The 25,132-nt window shown below is 46.6% G+C and overlaps 1 protein-coding gene across 1 annotated transcript in view; it reads left to right on the top strand.

Moving 5' to 3' along the window:
- Positions 1-5,385: 5,385 nt before the first annotated feature.
- RNF175 (ring finger protein 175) overlaps positions 5,386-25,132 on the top strand; it is a 69,592-nt gene continuing 49,845 nt past the window's right edge. Inside the window, exons 1-3 of the mRNA XM_070386675.1 lie at positions 5,386-6,554; positions 16,489-16,526; positions 19,772-19,913. Of these exons, the coding sequence (XP_070242776.1) occupies positions 6,504-6,554; positions 16,489-16,526; positions 19,772-19,913 (231 nt within the window). The 5' untranslated portion in view covers positions 5,386-6,503. The remainder of the gene's footprint in view (positions 6,555-16,488; positions 16,527-19,771; positions 19,914-25,132) is intronic.

The raw sequence follows: 25,132 nt of genomic DNA, 5'->3' as shown, positions 1-25,132 counted from the left end.
AGGACGTCAAAAAGAGGATACCCCCGGGCTCAGGGAACAGACTGACAGATAAGACCGATAAAAAGCAGCCGAGGGCTTGGGGGTGACAAGTAAAGCCCCTATTAAAGCTCTCATATTGGCAGAGCTGCCTGAGCTAACGCTAGACTCTCCAAAATACACTGAAGCCCAAAACCAACTAGCCAAAGCAGAAGGGGCCATCAAGACTGAAAAGAGATGGTGGGAATTGCCAAGTGGCAAATTATTGGTACCGGACGAGCTGGCACCCACTCTGGTAAGCCAAACACACCAAGCAACCCATCTAGGCCATGATAAACTGGAAGAGCTAATTTGAAAATATTTCTTGGTTCCCTATCTCTCTTCCCTATGCAAGACAAAATCTCAGAACTTCACTGCCTGCTCACAGGTCAGTGTTGCCTCTCGGCACAGACAGAAACCTCCAGGGATTCAGGTGAAAGGGACACTGCCCTTTGAACATCTGGAAGTGGACTTGACTGAAATGAAACCTCACCGACGCTACCATTACCTGCTGGTCTTCGTATGTACATTCTCCAGATGGGTAGAAGCTTTTCCTACCCGGACTGAAAGAGCATCAGAAGTAGCCTGGTGCCTGCTTAGGGAGACAGTCCCCAGATTTGGATTTCCTACAAGCATTGTATCAGACAATGGCCCGGCTTTCATAGCTGATTTAGTATAACAAGTAAGCAAAACTTTAAACATCAAGTGGAAATTACATACAACATACAGGCCCCAGAGTTCTGAGATGGTGGAAGGAACTAACGGACACTTAAAGAGACAGTCTCCAAGTGGATCTTAGAGACTGACTGTTCCTGGGTGGACTTGTTTCCGATGGCTCTGCTCAGACTCAGGATGACCCCACAGTCCCATGGCTCTTCTCCGTACAAAATGGTGTATGGGAGGCCCCCTCCCATAATAAAACAGGTGTCAACAAATTTGCCTCAGGTAAGGGGAGATGAGATTTCACAGCAGATGGAACAACTGGGTAAGGTAATAAATCAGGTAACTAAGTTTGTATAAGAAAGGGTGCCATTCCCCCTTGGGGAACAGATTCACGAACTTGTGCCCAGGGATCAGGTGTGGTCAAAGACTGGAAACACGACTCCTTGGCCCCACATTAGAAGGGTCCATATACTGTTGCTCTAACCAGCCCCACTGCAGTTAAAGATGCAGGTGTCACTCCCTGGGTCCCCCACATGAGGGTGAAGAGAGCATACCACGCAGACCCGGAGGACGCCCAGCAGACTACACAACAGGACCCCACTGATCCCCGTGAAACCAAGGTCATCTTAAAGAAGAAACAGAGATGAAGTTCTACAATCAACTGCTGCTACAAGGACATGCTGGTATCATCTTCAGACTAACCATAGTTTCAGTACAAAGAGGGACCTGTGCTATAATCAAAGTTGAAAGTTGTGTATATATTCCTGATTTATCTGGCTATATATCAGCCACCCTAGATGACATGAAGGTCAGGTAAAAGTTATATCTGATGATAATCTTCCTTTTTGGATTTCGGTCCTTTCTTGGATGAAGGGTGATGGGTGGAAAACTGTATTTACCATTGTTATAGTTGCCTTGATAGTTCTGTTTGTGGACCCTTTACTTCACAACGTATTATGAACTTTGTAACCCAAAGGTTGATGTCGTTCTTCCAAATTAGAGGTCGGAAAGTCAGGGTGCAATATATCCCTATGAATGATGCTCATTCTATGAGTTAAGAGCATCAAGAGGCGGGAATGAAGGAGGAAACAGACAGAACAGGCTCCATCTTGAGAGCAGGACTCCATCTTGGGCCGGACTGTGGACTTTGATCTGGGTTATAATGGTATAACCCAGTATCTATGGAAACGACATACCAACTGGAAAACCAGGCCCCCTGGATGGAAGAGCCCCAGGGCTCGTACATAGACTTTCTGTTGCCTAAAAGATTACCCTTATTATCTGTGTAACTGTATAGAATCATAAATTCTATTATGCTTATTGGGGTACGACCACAGGCCTATTGATAATTGTCCTCTGTTACTACCTAGGCTTAAGGCATATGAATCACAGGTTAACTTTGATTGTATCTTTCTTTTCCTTTGTTCAGACTAGTTTCAGGGAATCTGGGGAGGTGAGTTTGGCACGTACAGTTAGGGTTTTCAGAAAAACTGGTCAGAATCTTTAAGAGGAGACTCTGCCTTGGGCCCGCCAGTGTAATCAACTGCACTCCACTATCTGCATTGTCCTTCTGAGTGAGTTTGTTTCCCAGAATTTGTGGCTACAACAATATGAGAAAGAGGAAAGGAGCACAGGGGGAAAAGAAACTTACTTGGAAAAGGTCATTTATAAAGCAACCTAGAGGTCTTTTTAAGGAGAAGGCAATGGCACCCCACTCCAGTACTCTTGCCTGGAGAATCCCATGGACGGAGGGGCCTGGTTGGCTGCAGTCCGTGGGGTCGCTAAGAGTCGGACACGGCTGAGCAACTTCACTTTCACTTTTCACTTTTCACTTTCATGCACTGGAGAAGGAGATGGCAACCCACTCCAGTGTTCTTGCTTGGAGAATCCCAGGGACGGTGGAGCCTGGTGGGCTGCCGTCTATGGGGTCACACAGAGTCGGACACCACTGAAGCACCTTAGCAGCAGCAGCAGAGGTCTTTTTAAAGATCATACCACTAGGTGGCACCATCAGCCTAAGGCAGTTTGGTTGGTCTCAGCTGAGAAAGGGGGGAAATGAACAGGTGGTCAGTGAAAAATCCTATGGACAGAGGAGCCTGAGGGGCTACAGTCTACGGGGTCGAAAAGAGTTAGACACGACTGAGCACGCCTGCACACAGAGTGGGTGGAGGACTTCCCTGGCTCAATGGTAAAGAATCCACCTGCCAATGCAGGAGACCCAAGAGATGCAGTTTCCACCCCTGGGTGGGGAAGACCCCCTGGAGGAGGAAATGACAACCCACTCCAGTATTCGTGCCTGGAAAATTCCATGGAAGAGCAGCCTGGGGAGATACAGTCTATGGGTTCACAAAGAGTCAGACAGGACTGACTACACACACACAGAGTGGGTAAAAAGCTGGAGGGACCCACATTGCATTTGGTAATTTAACCTATACAAGGCATTCCTGTGAACCATACTCTAGTTTAACTCATATACATAAATGCGAGAATTTTCTTTAAATTACAGAAACATCTCATAACTTTATCTCTTCCAATTGGTTTATATCCTTTGAGCATTTTCTATGGATTAAGATATTTTAAAAAATTTATTTCTAACAGTGCTGTTTATTCTGTGCACTAATCTTTAGCAGCTAGATAAATGCACATATGGAAATTTTACATTTTAGCATGGGCTACTTTGTGAATCTTTTCCTTTATGGTTTGTTCTTTTTGAGTCGTATTTTAATATATCTTTACTACACTGAGATGACAAAGATAATTTTTGAAATCATCTTAAAGTTTTGCTTTTTAAACTATCTGCTTTGTCTTGATATGTGGTCACTTTTTCTCAGATGGATAAGCTAATTACCAACTAGTCTATACTTTCCCTGCTGATGAATCATCCCAGTGCGTGTGTCCACTTGGAGTTTTCCTACTCTGTTCCATGGGTCTGTTTGTCTCTTTCTACACCACATACCATATTTGTATAGCTAGTCTTGACTCCACTGTTTTTCAATCACCTTTATGATATTAGCTCATTTCCGCTACATCATTACACTCACCTCCACATTCTAGACCAGAAGATGACAGGAAAGGGCAGAGTAGGGCTAACATGCTGGAGAGATTACAGCTAAACAACAGATTCCTCTTTTCCTCAATGATGACAGAGTCAGCTGCCAACCATTTGATCCGGGAAACAAAGTTGCAGATTACATAATTTGATGAGGTGAACTACTCCAGAGTGGTTAACTGACTGAGAAACAAATTCCTGGCCACCAGGAATTTGGCCACAGAGGGAACCCAGTACGACAGGAGAATGAAGACGGGTCAAGGTGTTAGTCACTCAGTCATGTCCAACTCTTTGCAACCCCGTGGACTGTAGCCCGCCAGGCTCCTCTGTCGATGGGATTCTCCAGGCAAGAATACTGGAGTGGGTAGCTGTTCCTTCTCCCGGGCATCTTCCCCATCCAGGAATCAAACCCAGGCCTCCTGCATTGCAGGCAGATTCTTTACTCTCTGAGCCACCAGGGAGGCCCCAATGACAGGAAAATAGATCACAGCCAATCTACCACTACCTACCAGAGGGCGAGAAACAAGACTTTTTGATGGTGGAGCTGAAGCCAGAAAGATGACTGCCTTTGTGTTTACCTCTGTCACCAGTGAAATAGGTGGATATTTCGGGTGTCAATCAACCAAGGAAGAGAGTCTCACAGCAGAGAGACTTATGATAATGAGCCAGAATTTATAGGGACAGGAAATTCTGGTCTTTTTTGGAGGTGGGAGGGGAGCAGACTTAGAAGAATCTAGAATTTGAGGACCTGCTGGGCTAGAGAGAAAAAGTGGCCTTTGCCACTTGAAGAGAGGCCAGGAGCCAGGTAGAGAGATACCATGTGCAAATGAGCTCATTATCTTTGTTCCCCCAAATCTGCTGCACTCTCCACGTTTCCATTGTCAGAGATGGCAGCCCTGTCTCCCCAAGTGCCCTGCTGCTCAAACTGCTCGCCTGGGCACCGTCCTTGAAGATAACTTAAGCCCTAGAGAACTGATCGCCTAAGTCATTCAGCTCTATCCACAGGCCTCTATCTCCCTTCACCCAGGCTCTGCACAGACTACCATATACCACCACAGACTCCCCTGCCACCTTTAGCTAGAACTACAGCAACAGGCTCCTGGCTTTTCCTGCAGTGGGTCCTAGTTAAGCTCCCTTCCGCACCCTTGAAGCCAAAAGGCTGATCTAGAAATGTGATGTTCTTACTACTCTGAAATGGTTTCCCATGCCTTAGGCTGCAGTTCAAACTGTTTAATATGAATTACATAGACTTTGATCTGGTCCCCCAGGACCTTCCTTGAGTGGTTATGGGCCCAAGCCATGGAGTCAGTCTTCTCTGTGTTCAAATCCCCACCCCACTGCCTACCACCCTGAAAGCTGAGCAAACACCTGCCCCTCTCTCTGTGTTAGTGTTCTCACCTATCATTTTAGAGGTGGTTTTATCCATTTGCAGATAATATCGCCTTGCTCAGGGGGTTGTTATGAGGATTGAACACAGTAAAGTCCTCGGAAGAGGGCCTGGTACCTAGTCAGCCTTACATCTGTGTCAGCTGTTACTTTTATTTCAGATTCTCCAGTTCACAAAGTTTTCTCCAGCCTCCAGGCCTTTGCATCACCCTGATCACACCCTGGCAGCCTGCGGGTGTAGGCAGCCACCACAAGAAACTTGTGAAGAAGGAAGATTCTCGGGCCCCAGCCCAGACCCACCAGAAACGGGGGTCCAGCCCTGCCACAGAGTTTTAACAACCCCTCCAGGGTTCTGAGGCACCAAGACTGGAGCGCTGACGCACTTCTCGTGGTGAATTGTACTGCATCTTTGTCTCCTCCCCCTGCCGGCTGTAGGTCCACAGTGGCCAGGATGGGTCCACATCTTGTGGTCAGTGTCCCTGGTATCTCCTTGTACATGCCATCACAAAAAACGGGAGCCATCACAAGCTGGAATCGAGTAAGCCACATTTTGTAAGCCACACTGTCCCCTCAGGCGTCCTCTCTCTTTGTCGAGTGCCCAGAATTGACACAAGTGTTCCTAAAGGCTTGTGGAAGTATTCCAGCTGTCCCTGTGTAAGTCCAGGCTGCGAGGTCTCACGCTGAGGGGAAAGGAGGGTCTCTTAGAAGGCGAAGGGCACAAGACAAGCGGAGGGTGGTCCCTCAGGGGAAGGCCCGGGGCCTGCAGCAGCACGGGCGCTAAGCGGGTGTACGTTCTCCCACAGGGAAGTCTTCTCCTTTGGAGAGACTGTGGAAGGGCCGATGGGACTCTGCCCAGGATCTGTCCCCATGACTGAGGCTGCAGAGAACTGAGCAAGAAGCGGCCAGGCGGGGGAAAGGCTCAGGACTGGGCGGCCGCAGAGGTCAGAGACCATGCTGGTCTCCCCACATGGGGACCGGCACCTGACCTCTTGTCTTCCACTGAGGGAGAGAACTGAAGAGAAAACAAGGGCGCCTCTCCTCCTCGCCCCTCTCTCACCTCCGTTTCTCACTCTCTCATCTCCTCCCGCCTGGTCTCCGGGTAACAAAGCCGCTGGGTCCAGCCCCGCGCATGGCTGATGGGGTGCGGGGTGCGGGGTTGGGGGAAGCGCAACTGGTTTCCCGGCGATAGTGGCCGACGGAATGGCTTCCCTGCAGAGGGCCCCGAGGCCCAGAGGGCCTCCTCAGCGGCGACGGTGGCCCGCATGAGCATCCCTGCTCCGCAGGAGGGTCCCGCGCGGGTATCTGACCCGCACTGCCCGGGGCGGGGCGGCGGGGCGGCGGGGACCCGCGGACGCGGACACCCGGGCAGCGGGCCCTGAGCGCCGGAGGCATGGCCGCGAGGGCGGCCCCGGGCCTGGAGGGGGCCCCCCAGCACGAGCAGGTACGGGCGCGGGCGGGGCGGGGTCACCGGGTCGCGGTCCCGAGGCCCGCGCAGGGGCTGCCGGTTGCACAGGTCGGTCTCCAAGGCCCCCTCCCGCGCGCGCACCCGGTGGAGGGGCGAATGACCTTCTGGAAGACGCTGTGGCTTGTCCTCACTCCTCCCCACTCTGGGAGGCAGAGTTCCTCTCCATCTCCCTCTGTCTCTCCTCTTCTTCTCCCCTTCCCCTTCTCTTTCCCCTCCTTTCCCCCTCTCTCGTCCTCCCCGGTTCCTTCCTTTCCCTCCCCCCACCCACTCTGTCTTTTCCGGGATGAACCTTACCCTGCTTGGCCCTGTCCTCTCCCCGCCCTGCACACTAGCTGCCCACCCGCTCCCCGCTCCCTGGCAGAAACCCCCAGGGCCCGGTGAAGGCCGGGGCCTTGAGGCAGACGGCTGAGGGATGCTGGGGGTACATCAAGCTGACTCCGTGGTTCTCACTCAGGAGGCTGGGGCAGAGCCACCTGGAGGGCTGTACCCACAGATGTAGATTTCTATCCCCAGGGTCTCCAAGACTCACTTCTGGGGTAGACCCTGATCATTTGCAATCTAACCAGTTCCCAGGGGGTGCTGCTGCTTGAGCTCTGAGAATCACTGGACTGTCACGTTCTTCCTCCTCCTGGTGGTGGTTTAAAACCCTATCCATTTATTTATTTTTCATTCATCTGACAGTTCTTAGGCCATGACCAAGTACTGGGGACTGGGGTAGGGGGGGCAGTAACCGTGCAATTAGAGGCGGGCCTTTCCTCTGGGAGTTCACATTCTGGAAGAGCAGAAAAAGGAGGACAAAAAGAACTCATTGAGAGTAGGGAGAAATTACTGTCCCCAAAACAGGTTCAAGTGAAGCTTTGTAAGATTTCTAAGAAGCAAGGGATTGCAATTGGCAGCGGGGATGGGCAAGGCTAGTGAGGGGCATGGCATTAAGCTTGGCCTTGGAGAGTGGGTGAGAGCTGACCTTGTGATGACTGGGGAGGCTAGGAATTCTGGATGGAGGGAACAGCAGTACCAACTTGTTGGAGGTGAAGAAAATTGTTGGGGAGTGGTGAGCATGGGAAAGGGGGGAGGGAGCAACGCTCACTGTGACCCTGGTAGAAATTCAGAAGGCTTGTCTTAAAGAAGGGGGAAAGATAAGGGAAAGAGCTAGGCATGCATTTGGGAGTTCATTTCCAAAATGAAGAGGCGCTAAGGAAACTGCATGTCCCTCAAGATGTCCAGTGTCTCCACTTCTGCCAATGGAGGGGCCTATCCTGCAGGGCTCCCTGGAGGAGGTGGGCCCCCGGCAGCCCAGAAGGGAGGCTGGGGGTGCAGGAAAAGCACTGAGGGACAGAAAGTTCTGCTTGGTTGGAGCAGAGAGTGTGCTGAGGCAATGGAGGGAGGTGAGGCTGAAAAGGGACATGGGACTTCAGGAGGGACATTAACAATGGTGGCCAGGGGGAGGATAATATGGTCGGTAGGCTTTATTATTATCAATGTTTTGAACATCCAAAATTTAAAGAGTCAAATAATTCTGTACCATTCTGTAGACTTAAAACACAAAAACAGCAGCTCCACTCCACTCACCCTTCCCCACGTCTGATTTCCACTCCCCAGAGGCAATGATTTTCAACTTTTTCAGTCATTTTTTCTGGTCTGTGCTCCATATTTTCAACCATGCAGTCATACAACACTTCTTGATTTTTAGTCACTAGTGCTATTGGATCGATTCCCTGCTACGGAGGATAAGAAAGAACTACACTCTCTCCCACCAACCTGTCCACCCCACCCCATGCCCGTGACTTGCCTTCTTCCAGCCTCTCACGTTAGTGACATCACACGTTGGCTAAGTCTTCACTCACTGCCTATGTCAGGGACTCTAACCAAATGCTCGTCACTCCCAGCCAGTCACTACATGTACACCTTGAACTACTCTGCACTCCCTTCAGTTCTGGTTCCTTCATTTTCTGTGCACCATTCACCCATTCGTCACCAAACTCACCGCCAGACTTGGACTCATCCCCAAACTCACTTGCCAGGCTCTTCTCAACATGCTGGAGCCTGTCAGAGGATCTCTCTTGTAACTCCTGAGTTTGGATCCTTTGCATTTGACCCATGTCTTCTCTCTGTATAGGCCCTTCCTTTTGAACCACAATGTTCAGACTTCCTACTGATGTAATTTGATGTGGCTCATTTTTCATCAGCTCTACTGGGCACCTGGTGAGTCCTTTCCTTCGAAACAGGTGTCTTTCAAGCCATGGGAATTTTCCTGTATAATTTCTTTTACATTTCTTGACTTTAGCCATCTCTGCTCTCTTATTCTGGAAATCCTCTTTTTGGATATGAGATTTCCTGAACAGATTCTCTAATTTTCTTATATTTTCTTTCTTCTTTTCCACCTCCTTTGGGTTTTTTTTTTTTTTATTTTTTTATTCTTTCTGAGGGAGTTTCATTATTTATCTTCAACATTTCTATTAGATTTTTTATTTTCAGTTCTCAAATTTTTTATTTCTAAGATCTTTGTCTGTTTCCATTTCTAAAGCCTGGGGTCCTTGTCCTCATGGGTGCAGAGCCCTCTTCTGTCTCCAGCGCTTGGTCATCTTTGGCTGTCTGCCTGTGTTAAAGGGGAGATGGTAAAACACTGTTTGGAAGCTCTTTAAGCAGGGAGAGCTTGTGGAAGGGTAGGCTGCACTGGAGGAGGACCTAGCCAGGCCTTTTCATAGGAAGGATGATTCCAGTCCACATCTGTAAGTCTTTTCTCTTGGCCTGGACAGTATCGCAGAGACGTCCTCTTCCACATGCTGCCTGGAAGCCAGCATCCCCAGCCAGGTGGCAGGCCTAGAGCAAGAGTACAGATAAAGGCCCACATGCCTTGTGTCTAAAGATTATAAGCCAAGCTGCTCTCACAGGCCTGTCTGCAGGCCCACCAGGACCTGTGCCGCCTCCCTGACCCAGAGCTTACAGGAGGCATGCCCTCCCCGCCCGCACGGCGGTTTGCTCACCTGAGTGTAGTGGCTACCTGCCGGGGCTGGATGTGCAGGTATCCATTTCCTGGAGCTGCCGTAACAAGAGGAGTTTACTGAAGGGATAAATTGGGAGATTGGGATTGACATATACACAGCACTATATACAAAATCAATAACTAATAAGGACCTACTGTATAGCATAGGGAACTCCACATTCTGAAAAAAAAAAATGAAAATGAAATGTTAGTCACTCAGTCGTGTCTGACTCTTTGCAACCCCATGGATTTTAGCCCTCTAGGCTCCTCTTTCCATGAGATTCTCCAGGCAAGAATACTGGAGTGGGTTGCTGTTCTCTTCTCCAAGAGATCTTCCCAGCCTAGGGATCAAACCCAGGTCTCCTGCATTGCAGGCAGATTCTTTACCATCTGAGCCACCAGGAAAGCCCACATTCTGGGATAACCTATATGATAAAGGAATCTAAAAAAGAGTGAATCTTAAAAAAAGAATCTAAAAAAGAATATGTACACCTGAAGCACAACATTGTAAATCAACTATAGTCCAATAAAAAGTAATTTTTTAAATAGAGAAAAATTTTAAAAATATTGATAGAAAGGGAAAAAATAGAAATAGAAAAAAAATAGGCCTTCCCTGGCAGTCTAGTGGATAAGAATCCACCTGCCATTGCAGGGGACACGGGTTCCATCCCTGGTCTGGGAAGATCCTGCATGCCAAGGAACAACTCAGCCTTCTCACCACAACTGCTGAAACCAGGATGCCTAGAGCCTGTGCTCCGAGAAGCCAGTGTGATGAGACACCCGTGCGCAGCAGCGAAGAGCAGCCCCAGCTCACCACGACCAGGGGACGTGCACGCTCAGCAGTAAACACCAAGCACAGCCAAAAATAAAGCAATCAGTCTTTACAAAAAAAGAAAAATAGAACCTCACTCTTCCACAGTTCTGGGGGCCGGAAGTCTAAAACCTGTGTGTAGGCAGGGTGATGGTTCCTTCAGAGACTCTAGGGTGAACCTTCCTTGCCTCTCGCAACTTCAAGGGACTCCAGGTGTCTTGGGCTTGTAGCTGCTTCTCTCCAGTCACTGCCTCTGTCTCAACATGGCTTCCTTCTCCATGCCTGTGTCTCTCCAGGTGTCAGATCTCCCTTCGACTTTCTCTTATATCGACTGCAGGGTTCAGGGCCCATCCTAAATCCTGGATGATCCTATCCCCAAATCCTTAATTTATTCACATCTGTAAAGATTCTTTCTTTTTCCAAATGAGATCACAGTCGTAGGAACCAGAGGTCAGAAATAGGCCATATCTTTGTGGGTTGGGTAGGGAGGGACAGGTTCATCCCCCTGCAGAACAGAAACCAATGCCAGGACTGGTCCCATCAGATGCCTCAAGGACTCTTGATAGGAAGCAACCCACTGCACAGCTCACCTCCTCACTTCTCACGCTAAGGATTTCCAGGCAGTTCATAGCTGCTTCCAAACTACCCACTGGATGGAGGGAGAGAGGCAGTGTGGTTATGATGGGGGCCTGGTCCACTGAGACACCAGCTTTGGATGGCCTGGGGTGGAGCTGGGGGTGCAAATTAAAAACTCTATCTTGGATTTTCCAGGCTCCCCTTCTTCCCCAGTCCACCTGAGAGCATCAGCCCTATACCAGCCATCTTCAGTCAATTTTTACTCAAGCTTTCAAAATATTTCTGCTTTTTTTGGCCCTCTTTTTCTCCCGGATCTTAGTTCCCCAACCAGGGATTGAACCGGCACCCTCCAAACTGAAAGCACAGCGTCCTGACCACTGGGCCACCAGGGAATTCCCGCAAAATATTTTCTTGAGTTAGAAAAGAGGGAAAAAAAAGCCTCTGTGTTTCCAAATTTGAGATGCATGGGGGTAGGGGGGAGGCTTCTAGAGCAGGGAAGTGCCCGTGGGGCCTGATGGAAGACCAGGCTGGAATCTCCCCTCCAGACGAGGACTTTAAATGCTTCCCCCTTCCCTGCCAGAGCCTGGGTCTCTGAGCCCCATTGAATCCCCCCAGGCTGGAGTGGGGTGGAGAATGACACAGTCTCACACTGACTGAGCCTTCTATTTTCAACACGGCTGCAGCCACATTTCTAGACGTGCTAGGCTTCCTCCACCCGTCAGCCCTCCCGAGGGTCTTCAGCATAGAACGTCTGCTTTCAGAAGGGCTTTTCCAGAGTTATCACTAGTGAGTTAAACCATCTTTGCATAAATGAGCCATTTGTATTTCCTCTTTTATGAATTTCTTGTTCATGTGCTTTGCCCTTTACAAATGCTTTATGTCTTTTGGGTTAAACTGTAAAAGCTCTTTTTCTATTCAGTTTAGTCACTTCTTGCCTTCACATATGTTAGTTTATCTTTCAAATACAGGTGATTTTAATCTATTTTTCGTCCTCAAAATTCATCGATTTTTTTACTTTACAGTATCTGAGTTCCCTGTCATACTTAGAAATGCCTTCTTCACTGAGGTATTATTAAAATGCTTAACTGTATTTCTTCTAGCACTTTTCAGGTTTTCCTTTTCACATTTAAATATTTGATCCTTTTGGAATCTATTTTGAAGCCGGGTATGGATCCAGCTTTAGTTTTCTCAAATGACTAGCTAATGGTCTCAGCACCATTTTTTTTTTTTTCATTTATTTTGTATTGGGGTATAGCCAATTAACAATGGTGTGATAATTTTAGGTGAACAGCAAAGGAGTTCAGCCATACATATGTATATCACTCTCCCCCCAAACCCCTCCCATCCAGGCTGGCACATAACCCTGAGTAGAGTTCCATGTCTCAGCACCATTTATTGAACGATCTGTTTCTTTCTCACTGCTCTGAAGTAGCTCGCTCATCATCTGTAGCTAGGTCTGCTCCTGGGTTCTTCTGCTCACTCACTGTCTTCCTGTTCCTGGGCCCGTAGGCTGTCAGGTAATTTCTGTGGCTGTACTGTGGGTTTCAGTGGCTGACAGACCGCACCCCTAGTCTTCTGAATTTTCCTGGATAGCCTTATGCTTATCCTTCAGATGAATTTTAGTGTCATTTCAGTTTCCAAAGTAAGTCCTGTTAAGCCCCTGGATGAGCTTACATAATAACATACCACAAAAAAAAATCTTTCAAAAAACAGATTCCACCTAGGAAAAAAAAAATTGTACTATAGGAAACCATTACTAGAAAAGAGATGTCTCTAATTGTACCACCATCGTAGTTTGCTTTTTCTCTAAGAAAAAGAATATTGTTTCAATATCACTTGATCTAAGGAAGTTCGTAATTGTATTTAGCAGAAATCGTTTCAGCTGCAATTTCCACTCCCTAAGCTTTCCTCGTTTTCAGTAGAACAATTTATCATACTTCATTTAAAATGACTTCAGAAACAGACTCACAGATACAGGAAACATACTGGTGGTTGTAGGGAGGGGCAAATTAGGGGTGTGGATTAAGAGAGAGAAACTGCCATGTATAAAATAGATAAGCATCAAGGACATGTTGAATAGCACAGGGAATTACAGCTATTATCTTGTAATAACTTTTATGGAGGATCATCTGTAAAATACTGAATCATTATGCTGTATACCTGAAACTAATATAATATGGTAAATCAACTATACTTCAATAAAAAAAAAAGACTTGGAATCTGGTGGGTAGTTACACATTTATACCCAAAGCTACATTACTTGTAAAAGTCAAAGGAAGTGTATCTTCTCAACTAAAAACCCAATTCCCTGTTTTAAGCTAATTTGAACAAAAAGCACTGTGAAGCCAAAGATCTTGAACAGCAAAAAGGGGACCCATGAAGTCTTGGTTGCAACTTTTACTAAGATGACTGACCCTTGGATGAAGCACCTTCTTAGAAAACTCTCATCTAATGTCTTATTTATATTCACAATATTGCAGTGAAGTAGATAAGAGCAGTTTTTACGTCAGTCTCCAGCCTCTGAGAAGGAAATGGAGACAAGCACAGGTTGGTGATGCGCCTGGGTTACCCAGAGCTCCAGTCAGCTCAGTGTTTGGTACTGGATGGGTCTGTGTGGCTACAAGGCTCATTCCCAAAGCAGAAGCCAGTTAAGTTGGCCATATCCCACTAAGGAGGGGACTTGGCCCTGCTTTTCCCTGAGGGCTGCCACTGGAAGGCTGCCTTGAGCCCAAGTGCCACAACCTTCATTTGGATATCAGGGACTGCCTGGTAGGATCAGCCAGTGGCAGAGAGCCCCAGGGAAGCTGCAGGCAGCAGTTGCTGCCCCAACCACCTCCTCTCCACCATCACCCAGCAAGTCCTAAACCTGCCTAAACCTCAGCTAAGCTGTGTCTCCCGGAGCTTTCATCCCCCTTATAAGGAACCGCTCCAGTCTCTGACCAAGGCACACATGTCTTATGGAAACTGAGTCAGAGGACTCCTAGCCTGAACTATGGATAGTGTTGTTTCTTTCCATCTGTCAGAATTGCTTCACACACACACACACACACACAGAGGAATTGCTTCTGCCATCTCAAGACACTATGCACATGAATTTGAGTAAGCTCCGGGAGTTGGTGATGGACAGGGAAGCCTGACGTGCTGCAGACCATGGGGTCGCAAAGAGTTGCACACAATGGAGCAACTATGGTTTTTCCAGTAGTCATGTATGGATGTGAGAGTTGGACTATAAAGAAAGCTGAGCACAGAAGAATTGATGATTTTGAACTGTGGTGTTAGAGAAGACTCTTGAGAGTCCCTTGGACTGCAAGGAGATCCAACCAGTCCATTCTGAAGGAGATCAGACCTGGGTATTCATTGGAAGGACTGATGTTGAAGCTGAGACTCCAATACTTTGGCCATTTGATACGAAGAGCTAACTCATTGGAAAAGACCCTGATGCTGGGAAAGATCGAGGGCAGGAGGAGAAGGGGACAACAGAGGATGAGATGGTTGGATGGCATCACCGACTCAATGGACATGAGTTTGGGTGGACTCTGGGAGTTGGTGATGGACAGGGAGGCCTGGCGTGCTGTGGTCCGTGGGGTCGCAAAGAATCAGACATGACTGAGCAACTGAACTGAACTGAACTGAGCAACTGAACTGAACTGAGCTGATTTCAAGAAAACAAAGGAGGGAAAAAAGAAAACCTGTTTAATGTCTGATTTGTGTAATAAAAGCTTTATTACACAAGGCCTTTTCTTCTTTGCCATCATTGGGGATTTTAGCTTTTGATGCTACTGGACTAGAGGTTAAGCTGTCTGTATTCTCCATGAAAGTTATACAATGATGTCTTTCCAAAGATTAGCCTTCAGTTCAGTTCAGTTCAGTCGCTCAGTCGTGTCTGACTCTTTGCGACCCCATGAATCGCAGCACGCCAGGCCTCCCTGTCCATCACAAACTCCCGGAGTTCACTCAGACTCACGTCCATCAAGTCAGTGGTGCCATCCAGCCATCTCATCCTCTGTCGTCCCCTTCTCCTCCTGCCCCCAATCCCTCCCAGCATCAGAGTCTTTTCCAATGAGTCAACTCTTCGCACGAGGTGGCCAAAGTACTGGAGTTTCAGCTTTAGCATCATTCCTTCCAAAGAAATCCCAGGGCTGATCTCCTTCAGAATGGACTGGTTGGATCTCCTTGCAGTCCAAGGGACTCTCAAGAGTCTTCTCCAACACCACAGTTCAGAAACATCAATTCTTCCGCGCTCAGCCTTCTTCACAGTCCAACTCTCACATCCATACATGACCACAGGGAAAACCATAGCCTTGACTAGACGGACCTTTGTTGGGAAAGTAATGTCTCTGCTTTTGAATATGCCATCTAGGTTAGTAATATCTTTCCTTCCAAGGAGTAAGCGTCTTTTAATTTCATGGCTACAGTCACCATCTGCAGTGATTTTGGAGCCCCAAAAAATAAAGTCTGACACTGTTTCCCCATCTATTTCCCATGAAGTGATGGGACCAGAGGCCATGATCTTCATTTTCTGAATGTTGAGCTTTAAGCCAACTTTTTCACTCTCCACTTTCACTTTCATCAAGAGGCTTTTGAGTTCCTCTTCACTTTCTGCCATAAGGGTGGTGTCATCTGCATATCTGAGGTTATTGATATTTCTCCCAGCAATCTTGATTCCAGCTTGTGTTTCTTCCAGTCCAGCGTTTCTCATGATGTACTCTGCATATAAGTTAAATGAGCAGGGTGACAATATACAGCCTTGACATACTCCTTTTCCTATTTGGAACCAGTCTGTTGTTCCATGTCCAGTTCTAACTGTTGTTTCCTGACCTGCATATAGGTTTCTCAAGAGGCAGGTCAGGTGGTCTGGTATTCCCATCTCTTTCAGAACTTTCCACAGTTTATTGTGATCCACACAGTGGATCAGCAGCACGTGGGTGCACCCTGTAGGTCAGTCTCAAGCACTTTCCTGGGAATGGTCTGTATGCTCTCCCACCCAGCCCACGGGCTGGGCCAGATTGCCCCCTTCCCTGTGATCAGGGTTTAAGGGTTTAAAGGAACAGGAGGACACAACAGTGCTCCAAACGAGAAGCTGGTCAGCTCTGACTCTACATCCTTGAACCTGGAGAATGTCATCTCCAAGTTCTCACTGGCATCATTTAAGGCATCAGCAAAACAAATGTTTTTCACAAGCTCTCCAATTCATAGATTACACCAGAAGCCAGGGTGGCACTGCCTGTTGGGAGACCACTTCCTACAACTTTGACTGAATTGCCAAAGAAAACCACAGGCATGGAGCCTCATTTGGTTTCCTGACCTTGGAGAGCAGAATCAAGTATTTATTAATAGTGACCTGATTCCTGTTTTGTGTGGGTGTATGTGTGTGTGTTTTTAGTTCCGTAATTAAATATTTTGTTACAGCTTTCATTCTAAACTATTACAGTACTAGGAAACATCAGTATTTTTCATGGTTTGCGTTTCTCATGTAATGCTGTAAAATGGAAGCTAAGGAAACAAGAAAATTTTGAGAAGGGATCTCTTATGTTTTTCAGATCTCTCACACAAAGCTTTCCGCGGATGATGAGTGGAAGTAAGTGATTTGTATTTTTTTAATAGCTGATATACTAAAAATTAGATTTCCATTGTAATAGTTTGAGAAATTAAATGCAGCCATCATTTTACTATAATTCCCCAGGATAGAAGGTGGGTTAGCAAAGCCATGTATGCGCAATGATTGTATAGACCCAAACTGCGGGGGTTTCATCTGCCTTCTGCAATGGGCTACATGCTGTTCCACAAATGTATATGTCCTTCAATATATGTCCTTATATGTCCTTGTCCTTTTAGGCACAAGATACATCTTGTTTTCCTTTTAGGCTATTTCTTCTGTGTTATGGTACCTACTCTGGGGCCATTGGACTCCTGTGGGCACCGAATGAAATGAAACAGTTCTTCCTTTTTTTTGCATTATCGTCACCAATTATGCATGTATTCCTAATCAAAACAGATGATACCTGTTACATTCTACACTAGTTTATACTTTCCAAAGTACTTCCACGTAGGTTAACCATCTAAGATGCATTTTCACCATATATTCACAAAATCGTTAATGTTATAAAGTATATTTTGTTTGATATCTATGCAAGTCCTATTTTCGACTGATGACAAACCCACTCTTCTATCTATGTATTACACAGAGTGTTAAATAGTTATTTTGGACCTGGAATGTAAAAACTATAACTAAGTGCTTGTACCCTTTTATTTTTTTCACTTCCCATTTCTTCAGAAGAATGAATATATTTTTTAAAGAGCTTCTAGAAATCATTCTCAGCTCCTAAGCTCAGCTTCCAATACAGAGACCAATAGTCACATAATTTTATTCAGGTTGTTTACCTAATATGGACTTCAGCTTCTCCATTTGATTAATGAAGGGGTCTCAGCACATCTATGGTACCTCCCAGGACTAACAGTCTCAGATTTTATCTGAGAAGATAGATTTCTGAGCAGTTTGAGAATAGTTGAGAAATTATTAATTATTCATGGAAATGCTGGGAACACAGGAGGTTCAAACAGTGCAGCGCTTTAACAGCACAAGTTAGTAAGTTAACGGAGAAGGAAACGGCAACCCACTCCAGTACTCTTGCCTGGGGAATCCCAGGGACAGAGGAGCCTGGTGGGCTGCAATCCATAGGGTCACACAGAGTTGAACATGACTGAAGCGACTTAGCGTGCATGCATGCATTGGAGAAGGAAATGGCAACCCTCTCCAGTGTTCTTGCCTGGAGAATCCCAGGGACAGAGGAGCCTGGTGGGCTGCCGTCTGTGGGGTCGCACAGAGTCGGACACGACTGAAGCGACTTAGCAGCAGCAGCAGCAAGCAGAAATATTTAGGAGGCTCTGTGGGCTCATTTCTGTGCATTTTCCAGCAGGGGGCACCCCTGGGATTTGGATGGAGCCCTTGCTGAGGTAGCTCTGTAGAAATGCTGGTAGAGAGAGACCCAAACCAGGTACCCAATAAGTGGCTTTAAAAGGTCACAGGATATTACCCTGGAGTGCTTTCTGATCAGTGCCCTAACTAAGTGCAAACTAAGAGATTCTGTGACTGATAGTGCCTCACTTGGGGTAGAAGATGATGCTAACCAATAGTTATAAAGTAATTGTCAAGGTTCATATTAAATACTATTCCATTTTACCTAATTCCTGAACCACTCTCTCTTCCTCTGGGTTAGTAGATCCCAATTTAGGCTGCACTTTAGAATCATAAGAGGAACTGTGAAAATTACTGATGCCTCAATCGCATCCTGGAAATCTCTATGCATTTGCTCAGGCTGCCATAGCAGATCAGGCAGACTGGGTGCTAAAACAACAAAAACCTATTTTCTCACAGATCTAGAGGCTTCAAGTCCAAGACCCAGGGGCCGCAGGCTTTGGTTCTTTTTGAAGCCTCTCTCCTTGGCTTCTGCCTGTGTATCCAGACGGTCTTCCCCGTGTCCTCACCTCCCCTTCTCATAAGGACACCAGTCATGTTGGTTAGGACCCGTCTTAATGACCCCATTTACCTTAATTACCTCTTTAAAGACCCTTTCTCCAAACATAGTCACATTCTGAGGTCCTGGGGGTTAGCACTTCAGCTTATGAATTTTGAGGGAACCCAGTTCAGCCTAGAACACCAAGCAATGGTCACTCCATTGCTGTGGGGTCCAGCCTGGACACTGTGATTTTTAAAAGCTCCTCAGTGATTTCCAGGTCACAGTCCCGGTCAAGCAGCTCTGCTCTGTAGGAGGTTAAACCAGGTGACTTGCTACTTCAGTGGTTTTATCTACCACTGTATAAAATTAAAAGTCCAGCTAAACACGGAAGCATTTAGTCATCCTCTGAATGTTTGTGCCTAAGATAATACTTAGGCCTCTTCTTTCTCCTTATGATGAAAATAATTTCTACAACTCCGAGGTTTTCCGTAGCCCCACAAATAGTATTCTCTCCATAGGCACCATCTCCTTTTACCTAAGAATGTTAGAAATTACTTGAAATTGCCAATATTTGATTGGAGGGCTTTTTTACTTTCAAAAATGGCAATTTCATATGATACAACATAATAGTAAGTATTATTCTTCATATGAAAGTGAAAGTGTTAGTTTCTCAGTTGTGTCTGACTCTTTGCGACCGCATGGACTGTAGCCCACCAGACTCCTCTGTCCATGGGATTTTCCAGACAAGAATACTGGAGTGGGTTACCATTTCTTTCTCCAGAGGATCTTCCTGACCCAGGTATCAAACCTGGGTCTCCCACATTGAAGGCAGATTCTTTACCATCTGAGCCACCAGGGAAGACTATTGTTCATACAGATACAAATAAAATATCATATATATGTGCTCTACAGTTATAGAGCACCTATCTTGTGAGGTACAGAGAGATCATTATTTTAGATTTGAAAATGAGGAAACTGAGGTGCAGAGAAAATAACTGACTTTCCCAAGGGGATGATGTGGCAGATGGGAGGTTGGAACCCAGGTCCTCAGAGCCCACCAGTGAGCTTCCGTCCCCACTGCTCACCTTGAAAGGACAAGGCTGAGGCCAAAAGCACACGGGTAAGCTAAAGGCAGAGAGGAATTGGTTTCACTGACAGACTCAGGCTCCTCTTCTCTGCTGTCCCTTCCCCCAAGCCTGGGGGAAAGGGGGGACCTGAGAACTTAGGAGAACTTTGTAATCAAAGCTTCAAAAACCCCCAGTTTGAAATTCCCAATTGCTTCTCATGAGTCCTGCCTATTTTTCTTGTTTTGCTAACTGTCCGAGAGTTGAGGGCTTGTTCAGCTGACCGCCTTTGCTGGTTGCAGCCTGCAGCAGGAGAGGATGTACAAGATGCATCGGGGACACGAGTCCATGCACGTGGAGATGGTCCTGATCTTCCTCTGCGCCCTGGTCGTTGCCCAGATAGTGCTGGTGCAGTGGAGACAGAGGCACGGCCGCTCCTACAACGTGAGTCACCCCCGGGGCCGCTGGAAGCCTGCGCCTCTTCCCAACACATCCCTCCTTTGTTACCACTTTGAAGGAAATGGTTTGGTTTAAGTCAGTGGCTCTCAGCCCCATGCAGTTTTGCCCCCGGGAGACTCTGAGCAACATCTGGAAACGTTTGTGATTGTCACGCCTTAGCAGGAGGGAAGCGGGGAAGGGAGCGGCTACTGGCATGTAGCAGTAGAGGCCAGGGATGCCGCTCCACACGCAAGAACAGCTCCTCATGACAGAAACACCAGTGGTGCCAAGGCTGAGAAACCCAGGCTTAAGTAAGCCTACTTTCCTTTGGGCTGAACTATTTCTGCCAATGGCCCAGGACAGGAGGATTAGGAATGGCAGAAACAAAAGGCTGAGGCTGTCTAACTTGGCTTCATCAGCATTAAACTGTCTTGGCGTGGATGGTTTCTGTCCCCAGGGGGGCGTGGAAAAGCAGGACCCTGTTGTCACAGACCCCTCCCACCCGGCACGCCCACTGGAACCTCCCCATCTCATGGCCTCAGTCGTGGCCTGGGCTTGTTGGACTGAGACAGGCGCTGCCATGCTGAGAGCAGAGCTGCTCACTGCCCCGGGTGCAGCAGAATCAGCTGGGGGACTCGTCAAATGAGATGTCCAGGTCCCACCCCCAGAGTTTTTTCACTCAATGTAGGCCAAATAACTTGCACGTTGAACGAGTTCCCAAGTGGTACAGACGTTACTGGTCCAGGGATGGCACTCTGAGAACCAGCGATGCAGGCCTGAGAATGGGCTGGGTGGGGAGACGCTGTTCACGCTGTTCACGCTGTCCGTGGCCCTGGGTCTCAGACTGGTCACTGTGTCAGAAAACTTGCCTGTGACAAATGAAGTGCTGGCTTAGACAAGTATTTTATTTTCTTTCCGCCTATCATAAAAATTGTTTCCTACGTAGCATGGGACTGAAAAGAATTCTTCTAAGTTTCCTCTAATATGTAAATCTAAGTTAATTTTGACCATTTTATTTAGAAAGGGGAATCTCAGGAGATTTCCGTTTGTTTTTTAAACAAATGCATCCATGTGCTGTCATGTCACCACTGTCCTGTAGATTAAAATGAACACCCTCTATATTCCACTTGAATGAATTTTCTTCAATGAAGGAGAGTAGGATCAAACCTCATTAGTTATTCTCTCTCATATCAAAGAAAAAGCCCCTTAAATATATGGTTTCCTTATCTTCAAAATGGAAATACCTAGCATAGAATTTCCGGAGTCCTTAAAAAGAAACCTGGATTCTTAAGGAAAGGGTTTGTAGCCCTGTTCCATCCTTCCTTTATAACTGATAATTACCTCTGAGTTGGTATGAGTTCAGTTTCCACGAAGACACAGATGTAGATTTACTTAGAAAGAAATCCCCTTTGAAAGGAAACACCACATGAGCCAACTGACTTGAACTGTATCCCACCACTCCTCTGCCATTTTTATTTGGTGATTTTTGAGGTACCTCATGCTAGAAAGGATCCGTCCTCGTGTCTGATGAGGTTGCTCATATCGAAGCTGAAGCTGCCGCTGCCTCCACCACTGTGGAGCTTCACACGCTGGCTGCACCAGCGACGCAGCCGCCCATGAGCAGTCAGGGGCCCCTTGGAGGACTTGCTGCTGCTGGCGGTTCTGAGCCTCGGTGGCTGGCTACAGCTGTCGGCCGGCGGGAGTGGCCTCCCCAGGTGCTTCCCGATGCCCACTGCACAAGCTGTACTGCCCAGAACGCCTCTCCAGGGACCTTGCTTTTGCCTGTGCTCTGCCCCCTAGAACTGGGCTCCCGCAGTCACTCCCCTTCTCCCTGAGGCGCTGTTACTGTGTCCTGCCACACAGCTGCACTATTTTATGTCTGCTCAGATGTGCTCTGTGGTCCTGAGGATACCTTGGAGGTAACCAGGTGACTGTGATTGTTGCATCTCTTAGGGTGACCCATTCTGACAAAGCCAGGAGCCTAAGGATGCCTTCAGTGGTCAAGCACAGATTTGGGTCTTGTGGTGGTGCCAAAGGAACCGTTCTGGGTTAGCACAAAGATACAGCTGGCCTCTAGAATGTTCTTTACTTCTTTGCCCATCATAGTCCATCTACTGTTATTGCATGGCCCCACAGGAACAGGTGGAGAGACCCTGTGTGTCTCTGATGACAGTCTTGGCTCAAGGTAAGAGCCAGCGTGTGAGGCTGACCATTCCCATGCCAATGCTTTGGCTTCACCCCTTGCTCTGTGTATCTTCTTGGAGGTTCACTGCCAGAGCCGTCATCAGAACTCGGCCATCTCAGGAGCCCTTGGTGACATCTGCAAACACTGGGGCTGGTAATAGTTCCCAGAGCGCCTGTAGCTGACTCCAGCACTGGTTTCCAGCTCTCTTACTGTGGTTTGCATGAACTGTATCCAAAAACCTGGATCTAACGGCCTATTCAGGTTAACATCTTTGGTATGAAATTTGATGGACATGTTTCCATAAAAGCTGACCTAAACAGCCTTGTCATCCAAAAATAACCCAACTTGTTTTTAACATATAACCTAACTTTTAACTTGGGCTTCCCTGGTGGCGCAAATGGTAAAGAATCTACCTGCAATGCAGGAGACCTGGGTTCGATCCCTGAGTTGGGAAGATTCCCTGGAGGAGGGCATGGCAACCCACTCCAGTATTCTTGCCTGGAGAATCCCCATGGACAGAGGAGCCTGGCGGTCTGCAGTCCATGGGGTCATGATGAGTCAGACATAGCTGAGTGACTAAGCACACTTTTAACTTGTTTCTTTTGGCATTTAAGATTATGTAGGACCTACCAGAACTAGAGCTTTTAACATGTTTATAAGGTTCAGGAAGCTCCTGGCTCTTTTTACAAGAGACCATATAGTGAAGTTTTTGATGAAGTTTCATGAATTGATGCTGTAACCTTCACCAATACATTAATAATATATCATTATATATAACATATTAACTATAATTACTATAATATAGTATAATATAATAATATACTATAATAGTTACTCCATAATAATTATTACTATAAAATATATATGAAATACCATATATAAATTTATATGTAACTGTTACATATTATTACAGTTGTGATTAAGTGCTTTTTGTACATTATCTAACTTACCCTGGGAGGTGATAATTTTTACTCCCTTTGTGAAATATAGTTCAGAGAAATTAAATAACTTGGTCAAGGTCACATAACTAATTAGTTGCAGAGAGGAAACAAAAATCCAACCTCATTAGTTATTTTCTCTTACATCAAGGCTATTGATATTCCTTCAATATCTCTGAATCACACTTTCCTTATCTGCAAAATGTAAACACTGCAAATAAGAGGAGCTTCCCAGGTGGCGCTAGTGGTAAAGAACATGTCTGCCAATGCAGGAGACATAAGAGACTCAGATTGGATCCCTGGGTCAGGAAGATTCCCTGGAGGAGGTCACAGCAACCCACTCCAGTATTCTTGTTTCGAAAATCCCATAGACAGAGAAGCCTGGCAGGCTACGGTCCCTGGGGTTTCAAAGAGTCAGACACGACGGAAGCAACTTAGCACGTCATGCACATAAGAGCCCACCTTCCAGACTCGGGACTGAGAACATCTCCCTGTGAGAATTTCTAGATGCACAGTGAATGTTCAGTACCATCAGTTGACTCTGAATGCATTCAAGGGCTATGACTTGTAAATAACATTTGTGTAAATTTAACCATACACTGTAAAAGCAGTGTACTAATAAAAGAATGCTTTTCTGAATGCTTTTGTAAAGCTAAAGTGAATACCACCCCTCCCCCATTAATCTACATTCTCCATTAGGAGACTTGAATGTAATGTTTTTTTCAGATATCACATCTGTGTATCCTGCCTTGCCATACCCCCCTACTCTGCCATCTGCTTTGTCTGGGAGTGTTCCCTGGACTGGTTCTATGAGATGTATTTCCAGGAATGAGGGGCAGGCTGTGAAGAGAAGAGCCCTGGCTTAGAAGTCAGACAACTCTAGTTGCTCAGCTTACCACAGTGAGCCTCAGTTTTCTGATCTTTAAAAAGATGGCATTTTTAAAAATAGGAAGGCCTCCTGGTTTCAGCTCTGATACATAAAAAGCTTGAAATCATCACTTGCTACAAGGGAAAAAGCTGAACAAGCTGAGTATCAGTGACTTCTCCTGGACTTATCAGAGAACTGAGGTCATAGGAAAAATTGTTGTTGTTCAGTCGCTCACTTGTGTACGACGCTTTGTGACCCCATGGACTGCAGCACGCCAAGCTTCCCTGTCCTTCTCCATCTCTCGAAACTTGCTCAGACTCATGTCCATTGAGTCCATGATGCCATCCAACTATTTCTTCTTCTGTTGTCCCCTTCTCCTCCTGCCCTCAATCCTTCCTAGCATCAGGGTCTTTTCCAATGAGTCAGTTCTTCACATCAGGTGGCCAAATTATTGGAGCTTCAGCTTCAGCATCAGTCCTTCCAATGAATATTCAGGGTTGATTTCCTTTAGAATTGACTGGTTTGATCTCCTTGCAGTCCAAGGAACTCTCAAGATCTTCTCCAGCACCACAGTTCAAAAGCATCAGTTCTTCGGTGCTCAGTCTGATATCAACTCACATCTATACATGACTACTGAAAAAAATCATAACTTTGACTACGATTATACAGACCTTTGTTGGCAAAGTAATGTCTCTTCTTTTTAATATGCTGTCTAGGCTTGTCATAACTTTTCTTCCAAGGGGCAAGCATCTTTTAATTTCATGGATGCAGTCACCATCTGCAGTGATTTTGGAGCCTCCCAAAATAAAATCTGTCCCTGTTTAAATTGTTTCCCAGGAAAAGCCATCACCCCTAAATCTGGAAAAACAGATGCATGTAGGGAATCATAACCAAGATCTGCTTATTGGGAACAGAAGCTGCCAGAGCCATAGACTGGAAGAAATGCTCAATGGGTAACTTGGAAGAATTGCTGGGAGCAGAGTTCTGGCCAGTGTGAGAGCGGGAACCTCCAGGGGCCACAGTCTTAGGGACCCCTCATATTTTTGTAGATTTTACCTCCTGGAACCCCAACAGGTCTTCTCATGGTAAAAAGCCAAGGAAAATTTTTGTGTTTCCAACAGGCTTGCAGGGGAAAATTAATCATTTTGAATAAGTGTTCGCCACCACAAAGACCTAAGAATTTATCAGAGCCTTAGCCGATAAGAGAAAGCCGATAAGATAAGAGCCTTAGCCT

The sequence above is a fragment of the Bos mutus genome, chromosome 17 (genome assembly GCF_027580195.1).
Source record: "Bos mutus isolate GX-2022 chromosome 17, NWIPB_WYAK_1.1, whole genome shotgun sequence".
NCBI classification, from domain to species: domain Eukaryota; kingdom Metazoa; phylum Chordata; class Mammalia; order Artiodactyla; family Bovidae; genus Bos; species Bos mutus.
Note: the sequence above shows the minus strand (reverse complement) of the source record. Positions and strands in the feature narration are given on the sequence as shown.